We start from the raw sequence: 19,291 nt of genomic DNA, 5'->3' as shown, positions 1-19,291 counted from the left end.
CCTCGGAGAAATGTGGGACACCATAAGGCACCAAATAGGGAAAACAGGAGTAGCAGAAGGGCAGGAGCAAGAGAAAGGGGCAGAAAAATGTCTCTGAAAAATAATGGCTGAAAACGTCTCAAATGTAATGGAAAACACTAATCTACATACCCAAGAGGCTCAATGAATTCCAGGTAGGATAAAACACAAAGACGTTCACTCTCAGACACATGATAATGAAAATGTTGAAAGCCAAAGACAGAAAAAGTATCTCAAAATCAGCAAAAGAGATTCTGTCTCAAAAAAGTAAAGGAAAAAAAGGGCAGTGTAACTGTATATTGCTTCTCTTAACTGATTTAAAAGCAACTGTATAAAATAACATGTATGTAATTATTTTGTTAGGGCTATAACACACAATATTTCATGATAATAGCACAAAGGAGGTGGGAGGGAGCAGAATTGTCTATTAAGGAAAGGACACCAGATGATAATTCAGATCCATGGAACAAATGAAGATAATGTGAAAAGGCAGCTAAGAAGATTACTCGAACAAAATCTATAAACATATACTTGCTCTTTCTTCCCTTAGCTTCCTTAAAAGACATGAAATTGGCCAGGTGCAGTGGCTCATGCCTGTAAGCACTTTGGGAGGCCAAGGCAGGAGGATCACTTGAGCCCAGGAGTTCAAGACCAGCCTGGGCAACATAAGGACACCTTATCTGCACAAAAAATAAAAAATTAGCTGGTGCGATGGGATATGCCTGTAGTCCCAGCTACTAGGGCAGCTGAGGTGGAAGGATCACTTGAGCCTGGGAGGTTGAGGCTGTAGTGAGTTGTGATTGTGACACAAAACTCCAGCCTAGTGGACAGGGTGGAATCTTGTCAAAAAAAAAAAAAAAAAAACAGGAAAAAGAAAGAAGGAAGGAAGGAAGGAAGGAAAGAAAGAAAAAAAGACAGGAAATTAACTAAAATGATATTTGTGGCTGGGTGCAGTGGCTCACACCTGTAATCCCAGCATTTTGGGAGGACAAGGTGGGCAGATCACCTGAGGCCAGGAGTTCAAGATCAGCCTGGCCAACATGGAGAAACACTGTTTCTACTAAAAATACAAAAATTAGATGGGCCTGATCGCACACACCTGTAATCTCAGCTGCTTGGGAGGCTGAGGCATGAGAATCACTTGAACCTGGGAGGTGGAGGTTGAAGGAGCCAAGATTGCACCACTGCACTCCAGCTTCGGTGACAGAGCAAGACTCTGTCTCCAAAGAAAAAAAAAAAAAAGATATTTGTAACAATGCACTGTTGAGTTTGTAACATATATAGATGTAATACCCATAACAATGAAAGCACAAAAAAGAAGAAGGAACAGAACTGTATAGGAGTAACATTTCTACATCTTACTGGAATTAAATTAGTATAAATCTGAAGTAAATACTGGTAAGTTTATACATATATAGTAAGCCCTTGATAACCACTAAGGAAACAACTAATTTAAAAAGTGAAAAAAGCACTAAAGAATTTTGATGTTAAACTAAAAAATATTCGTTAATGCAAAAGAAAACAGTAAGGGGGGAAAGAGAACAAAAAGTATATGAGACATCTAGAAAACAAAAAGTGAAAATATAGGTGCTACTCCAACTATGTCAATAGTAACATTAAGTGTGAATGATTAAACAATCTAACAAAAAGGCAGAAGCTGTCAGACTAGATCTAAAAAGAACTGGCCGGGTGCAGTGGCTCACGCCTGTAATCCCAGTACTTTGGGAGGCCAAGGCGGATGGATCACCTGAGATCAGGAGTTCAAGGTCAGCCTGGCCAACATGGTGAAACCCCGTCTCTACTAACAATACAAAAATTAGCCAGCCATGGTGGCGGGTGCCTGTAGTCCCAGCTACTTGGGAGGCTGAGGCAGAAGAATGGCTTGAACCTGGGAGGCGTAGGTGGCAGTGAGCCAAGATCGTGCCACTGCACTCTATAGCCTGGGCAACAGAGCAAGACTCCATCTAAAAAAAAAAAAAAGAGAATCTACAGGAGACCCATGCATCCTGTTCAGGGATCTTGGGGTGGGCCTAGTTAACCTTCCCCAAAGGTGACTTTTCCCTTTTCGTATTATTTACATCAAAGATAAGTCTTAGCTGCTGTGTGATGTTCAAGCAGTTTATTCTGGCAGTGCTCTTACAAGATAGCTAGCAGGAGCAGGCAGGTGGCAAGGATCAGATACATTCAGGTATCAGATGACTGCCTGGCCGGGAAAGTGTCTGTCCAGAGAACATTCTCAGAGTTTGGGGATTCTTCCCCTTTCTTATCTTGTATTTAGTCCAGGTCAGTTACCAGGTTTTTCTTCCGTAAGGGAGTTAAGCTATTTTGGTAAGGGTAAGCTTTGTATTTATGGTTTATGAGAGTTCCATCTATGCTGAGGTGGTCTTACCTCCTGGAAATTCCCAAGCCAGGGTTGGAAATCCCTAGGCCATGTTGCGTCATACTGCTAATTGATACATAGGGTCAGCCCTGCAAGATGTTTGCATGGGCCTTATAGCTATCATTAATCTTATAGCCACAATATGTCTCTTACAGTGTATTACAACATGTCAGATTTAAAGACATAAATGGATTAAAAGTAAAAGGATGGAAAAAGATATTTATGCTAGCAGCAACCATAAGACAGTTGGAATGACTATACTTACATAAAATAAAAGAGACTTAAAAAGTTAACAGAGATAAAGATGGACATTTTATAATGATAAAAGAACCAGTTCATCCATAATATATAACGAATAAAAATGTATATGCACCTGACAATAGAGCACCAAAATACACAAAGCAAAAACTGACAGGTTTGAAGGGAGAAACTGATTAATAGTGTGATCAACTATTAATCAGACCACTGATTAATAATAGTGGGATCATTCAAAATCACATTTTCAATAATGGATACAACAACTAGGCAGAATTTTAACAAGGGAACAGAAGACTTCAATAACACTATAAATTAAGTAGATCTAACAGACATCTATAAGACACTCCACCCAACAACAGTGGAATATACATTATCCTCCAGTGCACTTGACATATACTTTCAGATAGACTATATGGCTAGGCCACAAAATAAAAAAAATTAAAGAATTTAAATCAAAGTATTTTCTAGCTCTTATGGAAGAAAATTAGAAATCACTAGCAGAAACAAATATTAGAAATCAAAAAACTATGGAAATTAAACAATACACTCTTAAATATCTAATGGGTCATAGAAAAAAAACCACAAGGGAGACTAGAAAATACTTTGAGATGAATGAAAACGAAGACACAACATACTAAAACATGTGGAATGTAGTTAAAGCAGTGCTTAGAGGGAAATTTATATCTGTAAATGCCTACATTAAAAAAGAAAAAACGTCTGGGCATGGTGGCTCACACCTGTAATCCCAGCACTTTGGGAGGCCAAGGTGGGTGGGTCACGTGAGGTCAAGAGTTTGAGACAAGCCCAGCCAACATGGCAAAACCCCGTCTCTACTAAAAATACAAAAATTAGCCGGATGTGATGGTGCATGTCTGTAATCCCAGTTACTTGGGAGGCTGAGGCACAAGAATTGCTTAAATCTGGGAGGTGGAGGTTGCAGTAAGCTGAGATCGTGTCACTGCACTTCAGCCTGGGCGATAAGACTCTGTCTCAAAAAAAAAAAAAAAAATTCAAATCATAACGAATCTTCCACCTTAAGACACTGTAAAAAAAGGAACAAACCAAACCTAAAACGAGTAGAAAGAACCCATTTATGCCTAGTGCTCCATTATTGGAACGCTAAGCTTGTGGGAGTTATTTATATCCTACTGCTCAAGGTTATTTTAGTGCCAAGGTCTGATTTTTCACACAAAAAAACCTGCGACTTCTGGCATAAACGGGTTAATAAAGATTAGTGTAGAAGTTAATAAAATAGAGACTACAAAAAAAACACAGGAAAATCGAAAGTTAGTTCTTTAAAAAGAGTTTTTAAAAAGATAAATCTTTAGCTAAATTGATCAAGAAAGAAAAAAAGAATAAAATTACTAAAATCATGAATGAAAGGGATATATAAATCTTACAGAAATAAAAAAGGATTACCAGAGACTACTATAAACAATGGTATGCCAATAAAATTAGGTAACGAATGAAATGCACAAATTCCTAGAAGGACACAAACAACTGAAAATGACTCAAAAGAGATAGAGCCTGAACAGACCTATAAAAAGTAAAGAGACTGAATCAGTAACTTAAAAATTCTCCACAGAGAGAAGCTCAGGCCCAGATGTTGTCATTGGTAAACTCTATCAAATATTTAAAGATGAATTAAAACCAAGTCTTCACAAACCCTTCCAAAAAACAGAAGAGGAGGGAACACTTCCCATGATTTATATGGGGCAAATTTTACCCTGACACTAAACTAGACAAAGATACCACGAGAAAACTACAGACTAATACCTCTTATGAATATTGACAGAAAAATCTTCAGCAAAATACTAGTGAATCAAACCTAAAAACGTATGAAAAGGATTAAATGGTTTAACATCCAAAAATTAGTTAAGGTAATACAACATTATAAACAGAATAAAGAACAAAAACCCACATGATCATCTCAATAAATGAAAAAGCATTTAACAAAATCCAACACCCTTTTCATGATAAAAACACCCAAGAAACCAAGCACAGAAGGGAACTTCCTCACCCTGATAAAGGCCATCTATAAAAAACCCACAGCTAACATTATATGAAATTATGAAAGAACGAATGCCTTCCCTTACAATCACCAGCAAGATAAGGATATCTACCTTGGCCACTTCTACTCAACATTGTACTAGAGGTCCTAGCCAAGGCAATTAGACAAGAAAATAAAATTAAAGAAATACAAGTTGGACAACAAGAAGTAAAACTATCTCTAGTTGTAGATGATATAACCCTCTATATAGAAAATCCTAAGGAATCCATTAAAAAGCCAACTGAAACTAACAATTAGGCCACGCATGGTGGTTCACGCCTGTAACCCCAGCACTTTGAGAGGCCAAAGTCGGGGGGATCACCTGAGGTCAGGAGTTCAAGACCAGCCTGACCAACATGGTGAAACCCCATCTCCACTAAAAATACAAAATTAGCCAGGCATGGTGGCACATGCCTATAATCCCAGCTACTTGGGAGGCTGAGGCAGGAGAATCACTTGAACCCAGGAGGCGGAGGTTGCAGTGAGCCAAGATCACTCCATTGCACTCCAGCCTGGGCAACAAGAGTGAAACTGCCTCAAAAAAAACTAAACTAAACTAAACTAAACTAACAATTAAAACTAATAAATTCAGCAAAGTTGCAGAACACAAGAGTAACATACAAAATCAACTGTACGGTTGACCCTTGAACAATGTGAGGGTTAGGGATGTGGACCCCTCATGTAGTCGAAAATTTGTGTCTAACTTTTGACTCCCCCAAAACTTTTTTTTTTTTTTGAGATGGAGTCTTGCTCTGTTGCCCAGGCTGGAGTATGGTGGCACCATCTCAGTTCACTACAGCCTCTGCCTTCCAGGTTCAAGTGATTCTCCTGCCTCAGCCTCCCAAGTAGCTGGGATTACAGGTATATGCCACCACTCCCAGATAATTTTGTATATTTAGTAGAGATGGGGTTTTGCCATGTTGGTCAAGCTGGTCTCAAACTCCTGACCTCAAGTGATCCATCCCCCCTTGGCCTCCCAAAGTGCTGGGATTACAGATGTGAGACACCACACCCAGCCAGCTCCCCACAAACTTAACCAACAAATAACCTCCTGTTGACTAGAAGCCTTACTGATAACGTAAGCAGTTGATTAACACATATTTTGTATATTATATATTATATGCTATATTCTCACAATAAAATAAGCTAGAGAAAAAATACTAAGAAAATCATAAGGAATAAAAAATATATTTACTATTAATTAAGTGGAAGCAGATCATCATAAAGGTCTTCATCTTCATCATCTTCACATTGAGTAGGCTGAGGAGGAGGAGGAAGAAGAGCGGTTGATCTTGATGTCATAGAGACAGTAGAGATAGGAGAAAATCCACATATAAGTAGACCCACAGAGTTCAAACCCATGTTGTTCAAGGGTCAACTACATTTACATACATTAGCAATGAACAATCCAAAAATGAAATAAGAAAACAATTTCATCTACAATAGTATCAAGAGAATAAAACACTTAAGGATAAATTTAACAAAAGTGCAAAAACTTAATCCTGAAAACTGCAAAAATTGCTGGAAGAAATTAAATATAAACACATCACATGTTCATGGATTGGAAAACAATATTGTTACAGTAGCAATACTGACCAAATTCATCTACAGATTCAATTCAATCCCTATCAAACTCCTAGCTAGATTTTTTTGCAGAAATTAACAAGCTGATCCTAAAATTCTTTTGAGATTTCAACAGATGCAGAATAGCCAAAACAATATTAAAAAATAACAAATTTGGAGAACTCCTACTTTCGTATTTCAAAACTTGCTACAAACTACAGTAATCATAACAGTTTGGTACCAATCTAAAAACAGGAATATGGGTAAATGGAATAGAGTTGACAGTCAAGAAATAAACCCTCACATATTATGGTCAACTGATTTTCAATAAGGGTGCCAAGACCATCCATGGGAGAAGAGTCTTTTCAACAAATGTGCTGGAACAACTGGATGTCCACATGCAAAAAAAGTAAATTTGGACTCCTCCCTCACACCACACAGAAAATTAACTCAAAATGTACCACAGATTTAAATGTAAGAGCTAAAACTATAAAACTCTTAGAAGAAAATATGAGTACATTTTCACGACCTTGAGTAGGACAAAATCTTCTTAGATATGACACAAGGAACAACAACAATAACAACAAAAATAGACTTCATCAAAACGAAAAGCTTCTGTTCTTCAAAGGATACCACGAGAGTGAGAGCAAACCCACAGAATGAGAGAAAATATTTACAAATCATCTATCTGACGAGGGACTTGTATCAAGCATATATAAAGAACTCTTACAACTCAATAAAAAGACAAGTCATCCAATTAAAATAGGATCAAGGACTTTAATAGACATTTTTCCAAAGAAGATATATACAAATGGCCAATGAGTACATGAAAGATGCTCAACACTACTGGCCAACAGGGAATTGTAAATCAAAACCAAAATGAGATACCACTTTACACCTACTAGGCTGGCAATAATCAAAAAGACAGATAACAAATGTCAGCAAAGACATGGAGGAATTGGAACCCTGTGACACTGCAAATAGGAGTACTAAGTGGTGCGGCTACTGTGGAAAACAAAGCTTAAGGTTAAACAGAGTTACCTAACAGTTGTCAGATAGTTACCACATGACCCAGCAATCCCACTCAAGTATAAACCCAAAAGAAACAAAAACACACCAATACACTAAAACATACGCACAAATGTCACATTAGTCGTAACAGCCAACAAATGGAAACAACCTAAATGTCTATCAACTGACAGACAAATAAAATGTGGTACAGATAGACAATGAAATGTTGTTCATCTGTAAAAAATGAATTAAATACTTATACATGTTACAACATGGGTGAACCTTGAAAACATTATGTTAAATGGAAGAAGCCCGTCAAAAAGAGCACGTTATAAGATTCCAATCACAGGGGAGTCTAGAATAGGGAAATCTGTAGAGACAGAAAGTAGATGAGTGGTTGCCTAGGGTTGAGGGAAATGAAGATTTACAGTTAACTGGTACAAGGTTTCTTTTGGGGCTGGCGAGAATTTTCTATAACTGATAATGGTGATAGCTGCACAACTTGGTGAGCACACTAAAAACTGCTGAACTGTACACTTTAAGTGGATGAACGATAGCTCATTAAAGCCGATGTACAAGAAATCCACTGGGATGTGTGGAGGCAGAGGCAGAAGGAGTGCGAGGAAGGCTTATGAAGGTCCAAGTCCTCATTTTTACATTGAGGATGCTTGTGTTGATAAACCAAGAACTGAGGGTTAGGTTTTTAAGTTATTTAGCTTAAACTGGAAGTGGTTGAAATGATAATATCCACAAGAAAAACTCAAGGCAAACTGTAACAGTGGTGCCGCTGCAGAGGTTTAGGGGCAGCAGGAGAATGACTTGTTTTTCTGTTTTGGAGGCAGTGTCTCACTCTGTCGCCCAGGCTGGAGTGCAGTGGCGCGATTTTGGCTCACTGCAACCTCCCCTCACAGATTCAAGTGATTCTCCTGCCTTAGCCTCCTGAGTAGCTGGGATTATAGGTGCCCACCACCACGCCTGGCTAAATTTTTTTTGTTTTTTTAGTAGAGACGCGGTTTTGCTATGTTGGCCAGGCTGGTCTCAAATTCCTGACCTCAAGCGATCTGCCCACCTCGGCCTCCCAAAGTTCTGGGACGACAGGCGTGAGCCACCGTGACCTGGCAGACTTTTTACTTTATATTTTTCTATAATATTTTAACTATTTCCGTCACATGCATGTCTATACTTTTTTTAAATTGTACAATTTTAAACAAAAGGTTAATTAATTATAACAGTAACTAATAATGATATATACTAAGTTGCCCTTCTCTGTATTGGTAAGATAGGGAAATAAAGGTACCAGAGGCTGGGCTCTGGCCGGGCTCAGGTGGCTCACACCTGTAATCCCAGCACTTTGGGAGGCCAAGGCAGGCAGATTACCTGCGGTCAGGAGTTCAAGACCAGCTTGGTCAACATGGTGGAACCCCATCTCTATTAAAAATACAAAAATTAGCCGGGCATGGTGGCGTGTGCCTGTAATCCCAGCTACTCAGGAGGCTGAAGCAGGAGAATTGCTTGAACCCAGGAGGCAGAGGTTGCAGTGAACTGAGATCACACCACTGTATACCAGCCTGGGCAACAGAGTGAGACTCCATCTCAAAGAAAAAAAAAAAGGTACCAAAAACTAACAGTACTTAAATAAGAAAATCAGATTTTTTTTTAAGTGGTAAAAAATTAAATCTTAGAATCTAAATCCTTCACGTGAATATGTTTACCTATGGGAAGGCATTCAAGTAAGACCACAAAGAGAATGTTATAATTTTTTTTTTTTCCCCCTGAGATGGAGTCTTGCTGTCTCCCAGGCTGGAATGCAATGGATCTTGGCTCACTGCAACCTCCATCTCCAGGGTCCAAGTGATTCTCCTGCCTCAACCTCCCCAGAAGCTGGAACTACAGGAACGCACCACCATGACTGGCTAATTTGTGTATTTTTCGTAGAGATGGGGTTTCATCATGTTGGCCAGGCTGGTCTCGAACTCCTGACCTCAAGTGATCCATCCACCTCCGCCTCCCAAAGTGCTAGGATCACAAGGCTTGAGCCACTGCGCCCAGCCAAAAAAAAAATAGTTTTTCAAAAAAGGCTTCATGGTCAAACCAAGCAGTTCGGCCACAGTCCCTTAATCTTTAAGATAAAAATATTTTCTTTTTATTCACCTGCAGGTTTCCAGACAGATTACACAAGAAAACTCAGGCTGAGAAGAAAATCTGTTTCAAGGACAGTGTTGATTAATTGGCTGCCCCATTTTTACAAGTTAATGGTCTACACCTGGTGAACATGTCACTCCCGTTTGGGACTTCCTATGACTCTGTGGCTCTGTCCGTGCTATGTGACAGCCACAAGGCCACTGCTGCTGCAGCGAGCCTCCTCCTCCCTGAGGGCCCCTGTGCCTCCTACTGCACCTAGGCACCACCTCACTCCACTTCTCCACACACAGCAGGAGGTCTCGCGTCATGGGTGCTGAGATCAGGTGTGGCAGCTCGCTTATTCCAGGCTTCACACCTGAAGTTTAGGTCTATTTGATCCTTTTCCTTCATGTGAGAGGAGAGTGGGAGCTGAGATTTTATGGTGAAAACCAAATAATGACAAGCATCATTTGCCTATTTGCAGGCGTACTATTTAAAGGTCAAATATTTATTATATGCAAGTTTCAAATATCACTCAGTTATACAAATGGCTAGTTCTACATATTCATTCTCAATGTTTTTCCTAAGGGAAAGTTTGGCCACACTTGCCGACCCCCTTGTGGCAGCTGGCCTCTGCACCGAGAGGGGCAGCCAGGGAGCCCAGTGCTTCACTGCAACTATTGATATAATAGTCCCTCAAGGGCAACTATTCACCAAGTTGCCAGGGCCTGCCTCCCCATCAGAAGTAGTGAGTTACAGTGAGTGGCACAGTGAATCTACATCTCCGCAGCGGATCCCGGGCTCTGCCCGCAGGCCACTTCTCGCCTCGCAGCTGGAGCTCAGCAGGCTGGTCCCAGGGCCACCCTGCACTCACTCACCTGCCACTTGTTCTTCCACCAGGTGTTCCAGGGGCAGCCGGATGGAGTCGTGTTCCACCGAGGAAGTAATGAAATGGGGCTTGGCCCCCTTCACTGGGCTGTGGTGCCCACCCGTGTGTCCCTTTGAGGTCTGGTTTGCGTGGAAATGTTTCACCACAGAATGGATTACTAAATTATTTGACTGCAGAGATACAGCAAAAAAAGCATTTACAAAAACTGTGCTGAGGTAAGGGTCAGAGCAACAATTTCTGTTACTTAATTTCTTTTGTGGCTAACATCAAAAAAGCTTCAAAGAAATTCAACTTCCTGAGTTGGACCTTTTGAAAGATTTGGGGTTTTCCAAAATTCATAAACATGAGATTCATTTCCAGTCAATCATGTCTGTTTTATTGTTAAGCAAGATTATTAATTTTTAATAATTTGTATAAATGTATTGTTATAAGTGCAGTTTGGTTATATGCATAGAATATTATGAATTTTTAAATTTTATAAATCTGCCATAAAGAGTATTTTGTCCAGCCACCCACTATTGGTGGGAGTATAAATTGGTACAACCTCTACTGTGGGCCATTTATCACATCTACCAAATGAGCCACATGACCCAGCAATTCTAGTTCTTGGACTTTTTCCTACAGCTACATTCACAGTGAAACAAAACAGTGTGTATAAAGGTTACTTATTAATATTAAGTGCAGCACTGTTTGTTACAGCAAAACCTTGGAAAGCCCTTAAATATCTATCGATTAGGGATGAAAAGGAATGATTCCAGGGCAACAATGACGGGGAAACCTTTATGGAAATAACAGTGCAAAGCAGTTACTTTACATATTACATTACAAAAATCCTATCGGCCACCTGGAATTTACTTAAAGGATAAATACTAATTATCTCGAGCTAGTATGCAATATAGCAAGACCACACATTACTCTTTCTTTCTGAGACAGGGTCTCGCTCTCTTGCCCAGGATGGAGTGCAACAGCATGATCATAGCTCACTGCAGCCTTGAATTCCTGGGTTCAAATGATTCTGCCACCTCAGCTTCCCTAGTAGCTGGGACTACAGGTGAACACCACCACGCCCAGCTAATTTTTTTTTTTCTTTGTAGAGGTGGACTCTCCCTATGTTGCTCAGGCAGGTCTCAAACTCCTGGGCTCAACCAACCCACCTGCCTTGGCCTCCTAAAGTACTGGGATTACAGACATGAGCCACCACACCTGGCCTACTCTTTCTTTAAATGAAAATGTAGCAAAAGAGCATCACTTTCTGTGCATTTTATTATAACTCACAGTTAAAAGAATGTGAGTGTGTTCAGAAGCTTTACCTCGGTGCCCCCGGAAGTGAAGATTATATCTTGAGGTTTCCCCGCTATCATCTTCGCTAGGCTTTCCCGAGCTGCATTTATAATATCCTTGGCCTTTCTTCCTTGAGGGACCAAAACGGAAATTCATTAACATTGCTTCACCAAGCTCAATCAACGCATCTAAAAGGACAACCAAATACAAAGGAATAAGAGGTTGCATGGGCCGTTCTAAGACAAAACCTGGCCCCTTAATGTGAGTACAGCAAAACGCTACAACCTAGACACAACCCGGCAAAGGGGCGGCCGAGACAGCAGCAAACCAGGGACCAAACTGAGAGTTACTAACTCCATGAGACCCAGAAACAAGTAAGGGAGCCTGGCTAAGAACCTCGATGTCCCCCAAGATGTGGCTTTCTTCTTACCGGATGCTAGAGGGAGGGAAGCTGTGGCCATCTGCCTTGCTTCCCATTCATCAAGAGAGGAGAATGAAAGGATGGAATGAGTTGCAAACAACAAAAATAAGCAAAAACGGAACTCATGACTCCTCAACACGAAGTCCAGTGCCATATCTCATTTTCCATGTCGCCCACAGCGTACCTGGGCTACGAAGGTTGCTGTCTCAGGGACACACCTGCTTTCAAACAGGGCTATGCATCCGGCCATCACCCAGTTTCACTGGCTAGAAGGAAAACACAGGAACCATGCTTGATGGGGCAAAGAAAGAAAGGCTCTGGCATGGGAATTCCAAAAGTTTCAGTGACCATTCTTAGTGTACACACCAGGAGTCCCCAAACTTTTTTGACCATTCAGTCTTATTTAAAAAAAAAAAAAATTGAACAGGCACCACTAAAACATATACTATTACAAGACATCATAAAAAAGAGAAATATAAAAAGCTGAGGTAAAATAAATATGCAAAGTAATTCTGCTGCTCCTTAACGCTACTGTATAGATGTCAGTTTTAGTAGCAGTTTCCTAAACACCTAAGTGGTATTTAGGAAAACTCCATCATTTTTCTTGGTGACACTAAAAGTCACTGTAATAAACTGTCACCCTGTCAGCCTTCCCTCTCTCAGTGATAATGGTTTGGCTGCGTCCCCACCCAAATCTCATCTTGAATTGTTGCTCCCATCATTCCCACGTCATCAGAGGGGCCCGGTGGGAGGTAACTGAATCACGGCTGCAGGTCTTTCCCATGCTATTCTCCTGATAGTGTATCAGTCCCATGAAATCTGATGATTTTATAAAGGGGAGCTCCCCTGCACACACTCTCTTCTCTGCCGCCATGTAAGACATGACTTTGCTCCTCTTTCACTTTCCTCCGTGATTGTGAGACCTCCCCAGCCAAGGGAAACTGTGAGTCAATTAAACCTCTTTCCTTTATAAATTACCCAGTCTCAGGTGCATCTTTATTACCAGCATGAGAACAGACTAATACACTCAAGAAATGGCAACTCCATCCCTCAGCAGCCCAGGGCAAAAGCGTGGGCTCTTTCCCTTTTCATTCCCCGCCAATTAATCCACCAGCAAATGCTGTAGGCTCTGTGTTCAAAAGATGTTCCAAACCTGACTCTGCCTCTCCACCGCCCAGCCACCAACCAAGCCAAGGCCACTGCTGTGATGTTTTCCTAGCAGGCCCCCACTAGGGTCCATTCTCCACATAGTGGACAAAGTAATGCCTCAAAAACCCAAATACATTTTGGGCACCGTGCTTCGTCCCTCCCCCAGCAGGGTGCTGAGTACACAGCTGGTGCTCAGTCATTGCTGCTTACGTCAGTGGTTTCCAAAACCCCAAGGGCCTCTCACGAGGTCCACAAAGTCAAAACTGTTTTCATGATGATACTAAGAGATGAATTGCCTTTTTCATGCTCCTTTTGTCACAGGTATATATGGTGAAGCTTCCAGAGGCTTCCGTCACTATGTGACTGCAGTGGGCCGGACGGGGAGGTCTGAGCACCAGCTGTCTTCCAGCAACAGGCAGTAAAGAGACTTCCACGTGCACAACAGTGCAACGCTCACTAGGTTTCTTCTGTTTTGCCGAAGATAGTTTATTTTTCATAAAAATTCATGAATGCTGAGCTTATTTTCAGGGTTTTTGTTTGTTTTGCTATTATAAGCAAGACTGTGATAAATATCTTAGGTATGTAAAATCTTTCCCCACATCTTCAACATTTTCCTTAAAATAAATTTCCCTCAAAGACTTTAGATAATAATATTTAGGCCGGGCGTGGTGGCTCACACCTGTAATCCCAGCACTGTGGGAGGCCAAGGTGGGTGGATCACAAGGTCAGGAGTTCAAGACCAGCCTGGCCAAGATGGTGAAACCCCGTCTCTACTAAAAATACAAAAATTAGCCAGGCATGGTGGCACGTGCCTCTAGTCCCAGCTACTTGGGAGGCTGAGGCAGAAGAATCGCTTGAATCCGGGAGGCGGAGATTACAGTGACCCGAGATTGCACCACTGCACTCCAGCCTGGGTGAGAGCGAGACTCAGTCTCAAAATAATAATAATAATAATAATAATAAAAATTATTAAATAATGTTTAAATAAAAATATTGTGAAAATAATTAAACCACTCTATAAATTGATTTTTTTTCTTTTGCATTTCTATCTGAGTAGCAACAGAAAGTAAAGTGCAACACTTTTGAGTTTATGGTTCTTAATTTGTGGCAACAAAGGCTATCGAGGAAACCTAAAAGCCACTGCCAGGCTTCATTCAGGTCCAGAACATGATTTCTCCCTGAGAGCGATTCCCAGACTTTTTCATGAGACAATGCCTGTCATCGGCATTTAATGATTCTCCATATTTTCAAGTTTAATACGTCAGAAATTTCTATTTTACTAGAGGAGAGACTGGATACAAGGCAATGTGCAGAAGATTAGCTAGAATAGACCAACAAATAAGCCAACGAATAAGTTAATGAGTGACTAGTATCTGCGCTGAAGGGCTTTGTTATTAAGTTGCTGAGAAATGTTTAATAAGCAAATGGTTATGAGAACATATGAAACCTGTAAATGGTACACAAGTGTTACTAAACCGTATGGCCTGGCAACATTCTGTTTGAAGTTATTTTAGTTCATCATAATCCACAGTTAACATAGTTTATCTTCATTATCCCTAATAAACATTAAATAAGAAAGGTAAGACTTTAGTTTGCTCATCTGTCTGAAAAACAGAATGTAACTCTGTCATATAACTGACTTGAAGCAAATTATTCTCCAAAACCTCCAGTTTAATGCTCTACATTACAATAAGAATAAATTGGAAACAAATAAGAATATTCATAACTAAAGTAATTTAATGAAAAAGTAATTTTCATCTTTAAAAAGGGCCAGGATTATATGTTATCCTGATGACCTAAAAGACATATTTTGCAAATTCTGTAAAGATTGACTGAGCTAGATCTGTGAAGTGCTCCACAGGTGCTACTGACTGCTACTTCAAGGAACTCTCAGTAGACACCTTTCTCATCTGGGAAAGGGTGACAGGACAGCATGTTAAAGATTAAACATTAAAGGTTAAAGACTACAGTATCGACAAGGCTCAGCTTACAAATGGGGACTTCTCAGAAAAGAAACTATCAAAAATTATAGCTAAAGATTTGCAGCTAACAGAAACCTATTCAAAACAAAGCCGTCATATGTGGGTGTGCAATTTCTCTAAGAGCGCCCCATCCCCATTATCTCCCATCTGTGAACACGTGCATCTTCTAGAATTACCTGCTGAATACGGGCTGCTGGGATTTCCCCAGGCTTCCCACATGGCCTCGGTCATGGCCTGGATAACTTCTGGCTCCAGGGGAGTGGTTGCATTATAGTCCATATAAACTTTCCTGAAGGAAAGAAAGCAAAGACACCCATTAAGGAAAAGGTGATGGCATATGGGAAATACGGCTGCTCTGTGTCTATCCCATCAGCAAGGGCAAATAATGTCAAGGGCACGGCGGTCCTCTGCGTAAGCACTGCAGGCATCCACAAGCTGCACTTGGGAATCTCCAGATCCGCACTACTTATGGAAAATGTATGCATAATTTCTAATAATCTAGTTTTTGTCAATTTCTTTTATAATTGATAGGACTTGGATTTTCATTCAGGTTTTCAAAATTTCTTTCTAGCAAGGTGCAGTGGATCGTGCCTGTAGTCCCAGCCACGGGGGAGGCTGAGGCGGAATGACCTCTTGAGGCCAGAAGTCTGAGGCTGCAGTGAGCTATGATGGTGCCTATGCATAGCCACTACACTCCAGCCTGGACAACACAGCCAGACCTAGTCTCTAATAACAAACACTCTTTCTACCCTTTGGTAGGATTAATGGTCTGCTGGGCCCAGATTACCCATCTGACTGCTGTAAAGGGCAGATCACCAGCCTCTTCCTTATGGAAGGAGGGGAACAGCAGCACATTCCCAAGGGAACTTTCCTGTCTGCTGTTTTAACTTCATCAGAGGTTCGCCTTATTTCCCCACACCCATTTTTGCGATGGCTGTGGGGCTGGTGGTGACCTGGGCTTCTCCCTGGGGCAGGTGAACTTTGGCCCCAGACCTTGCACTTTCAGTTTCTTTGCCCAGAAAGACTACATGCCCTGCCCCTACCTTACTTTTTTAGGTCTTTGTTCCAACTTAGTCCTCTTGTGAGACTCCCTGCCCCGCAGCTCTGTTTAAAACTACAGCTGGCTGGGCGCGGTGGCTCAGGCCTATAATCCCAGCACTTTGGGAGGTCAAGGCAGGCGGATCACTTAAGGTTAGGAGTTTGAGACCAGCCTGGCCAACATGGTGAAATTCCATCTCTACTAAAAATGCAAACATTAGCCCTACTAGGGAGGCTGGGGCAGGAGAATTGCTTGAACCCAGGAGGTGGAGGTTGCTGTGAGCCGAGATCATGCCACTGCACTCTAGCCTGGGCAACAGAGTGAGACTCCATCTCAAAAAAAATAAATAAATAAAAATAAATAAACCCACAAAACTGCAGCCACCTATGTCCCTCCCTCCCCAGCCTCCAGGTCACCTTCCCGCCTTCCTTTCCAGGCAGCACCACCATCTGACACACTAGACTTGCTCCCTTACTGTCTACCTTAATAGAGTGACAGAAGTATGGCTCATGGGCATGGGGGCTCTGTTTTTCTCATTGCCCTGTCACCAATGCTGAAGCCCATGTTTGCCACACAACAGGGGCCTGATTTTTATAAGATGAGAAAATAAATGCCACAGAAAGTACAAATTCCCTGAAAGATCCCTCACTAAGTAAAATTTATCTGTATATCTTTTTACTAATATCCAAAACCTTCGAAAGCCTTTAGAAAAATGTGTAGTAGTAGTCCTGCCTGATATTAATTTACCTAGTTTTTAAATAAAAAGTGCTTACACCAATCCACATGAAAACCCAGATACAATGACTAACTATGGCTGTTAAGCCACCGAGTGTGGACAGAATGTGCATTAGTTGTAATGAAGCATCTTTTCTGTTCAAAATCACTCAACAGGCTGTGCCCTGTGGCTCACGCCTGTAATCCGGGCACTTTGGGAGGCCAAGGCGGGCAGATCACCTGAGGTCAGGAGTTCAAGGTCAGCCTGGCCAACATGGCGAAACCCCATCTCTACTAAAAATACAATAAAATTAGCTGGACGTGGTGGCACGTGCCTGTAATCCCAGCTACTTGGGAGGCTGAGACAGGAGAATCGTTTGAACCCAGGCAGTGGATGTTGCAGTGAGCCAAGACTGCACCACGGCACTCCAGCATGGGTGACAGAGTGAGACTCCATCTCAATTAAAAAAAAAAATCACTCAATAGGTACAAGGCTTTGACAAGTTTGACTTGCCATCCTTTACCACTCTGGTACTAGTATTAATAGTCCTAGGAATCCCCCAGCCCGGCTTGACTTTGCATGTGTCCTTAAATCTGTTTTTCTTTCCTATAAATAAGCATCCAAAGTACCTTAGGCTAGCTGGTGTTTGTTGAGCGACTATAGCTCTTCAATCTGCTACTGGGCTGAACAAATCTATGGCTCGAATTTCAGATTAATACTTTACACATTCCTTTGCTTCATTATTTGCTGCTTCCTTAAAATGCTATCAGTATTGCATGAGCAGGCTCAAGTTTGTTAGCTTCATAACTAAAAAATAAAAAGTCTTGGGAATCTCGCTCCACTGATTCCCTAGGGGATATTTTCCCAGATCCCTTCACTTTGTTCCAACCAAGGTAGAATGCCAAATGTGTGTGCTTTAGGCCTGGACCCCTCATATCCTAAGCATGGGTAGCGAATGAGCTCACAAAAATGAAAAAGAGGGGTCTGGAAAGAGAAGACACACAAACCGGAAAATGCATACCCCTGCCTCCTGCCTTTCTCGGACTTAACTAGTCTGGACACCACGTGCTCCGGGTCTCTGCGCTTCTCAGCGGTGGCTTTCCCCAGTTTCCTGCGGCTGGGCCAGTAGCCTAGGAGAACCCTTGATTCCCTTTCACCTGTCCCAGTGCACAAGCTTCCTACCAACGCATCCGTTTCTGGGTGCACACCACATCTCCCTCCTAGGTGGCTACAAGATCCCCAACTGGCTTCCCGGCTTCCTCTCGTCCCACGCCTACCCGCGCCCCTACCTTCTAGGAAGCAGCCAGAAGGGCTCCTTCAAAACACTTAAATTGCATCGCCCCGTGATCAACCTCCGAGGCCCCATAAGTCTCCGAATGAACCCCAAAGTTCTTCCCGGGCTCAGGGGCTCTGCCGGGTCACCTCCGACAAGTTCCCTGCCCTTCGCATCTGCTGTACCCTCTTCCTGGCAGGCTCTGCTTCCCCAGAACCTGCAAACCTCACCCCTGGAAGTCACTCGGGTTTCGGCCCCAAATTCACCTCTCCGTGGGCCCTTCCGGGGCCACAGCTCGCACCTGCTCCTCCTCGAAGCTCGCATCCCTGACTTAGGCCGACCTCGCGGACATCCCCGCGCGGGACGCCCCACGCGAAAGCGGCCACAGGCCGGCAGCCCCCTTCGTCCTCCCGCGCGGGACAATCGGCGACGGGCGCCGGCCGCTCCCCGCCCCTCTCCTGAAGGCGCGCACCTCTCCGGCGAGTTGTGTTTCCCGCAGCCGCTGGGCTTACTCGCCGCGGGTGCCGGCGCACCCCTCCCCGGCGCCACGGCCGCCTCCATCTCCGCCCCACTGCTGCCGGGTATACAGCCTCCTTCCCGCGGAGCGCTACAAGTCCCGAGCGCCGGGGCGGAAGCGGGGCCGCGACGCCCGGGCGCGCCCGGATTGGCTGAGCGAAGCACCCCCAGCCAATCCGCCCGCTTCACAGGGGCGCCGAGCCCCCAGCGGGGAGGCGGGGCTGCGCGGGGTCAGGTGACGGGTGGGGGCGGGGCATAGCGCGTCACAGAGCTTCCCGGGAACTGGGCACGAGGAGCCGCGTCTCCTGGGCAGGCGGATCCCCGCACTTTCACTTCCGGGGGAGCCCCATGACCTTCGCTGTCTGGGGCAGGGCCGCCTTCGGGCCGCGGCCGGTTAGTCGGCGGCTGGACCTGAGGATCAGAGGCGGCTGGGCAGTCCTGCGGATGCCTCCCTGTAGCCTCATGAGCGCGGGACCGTGCGCTCCGGGAGAGCCGGGGCCGCGCGGCCTTGTTCGCCGCGAACCCTCGAGGGGAAGTGCCGGGACCCCGGGGGTCTCCCGCAGGCCACCCTGGATGATGAGCAGGTCCGCTGGACCTGCGCGTCCGTTAGTCGGAGCGGCTCCAT

The 19,291-nt window shown here is 43.2% G+C and overlaps 1 protein-coding gene across 7 annotated transcripts in view; it reads right to left on the bottom strand.

Annotated features, from left to right (window-relative positions):
* SCLY (selenocysteine lyase) overlaps window positions 1–18,819 on the bottom strand; it is a 39,060-nt gene extending 20,241 nt beyond the window's left edge. For 2 of the 7 annotated variants that reach the window (XM_063645815.1, XM_063645817.1), the window contains exons 1-5: window positions 18,623–18,804; window positions 15,300–15,412; window positions 11,601–11,701; window positions 10,280–10,460; window positions 5,902–5,997 (exon numbers count right to left, since the gene is read on the bottom strand). In XM_063645815.1, coding sequence (XP_063501885.1) covers window positions 5,902–5,997; window positions 10,280–10,460; window positions 11,601–11,701; window positions 15,300–15,412; window positions 18,623–18,711 — 580 coding nt within the window. In that variant the 5' untranslated portion in view covers window positions 18,712–18,804. Of the gene's footprint in view, window positions 1–5,901; window positions 5,998–10,279; window positions 10,461–11,600; window positions 11,760–15,299; window positions 15,413–18,416; window positions 18,576–18,622 lie in introns of those variants that run through there. The other 5 variants (XM_063645813.1, XM_063645814.1, XM_055291104.2 and 2 more) reach the window with 5 other exon arrangements.
* Between the last annotated feature and the right edge of the window lie 472 nt (window positions 18,820–19,291).

This window comes from Symphalangus syndactylus, chromosome 8 (assembly GCF_028878055.3).
Source record: "Symphalangus syndactylus isolate Jambi chromosome 8, NHGRI_mSymSyn1-v2.1_pri, whole genome shotgun sequence".
Lineage (NCBI taxonomy): Eukaryota > Metazoa > Chordata > Mammalia > Primates > Hylobatidae > Symphalangus > Symphalangus syndactylus.
This window is presented reverse-complemented; position numbering and strand designations above follow the sequence as displayed.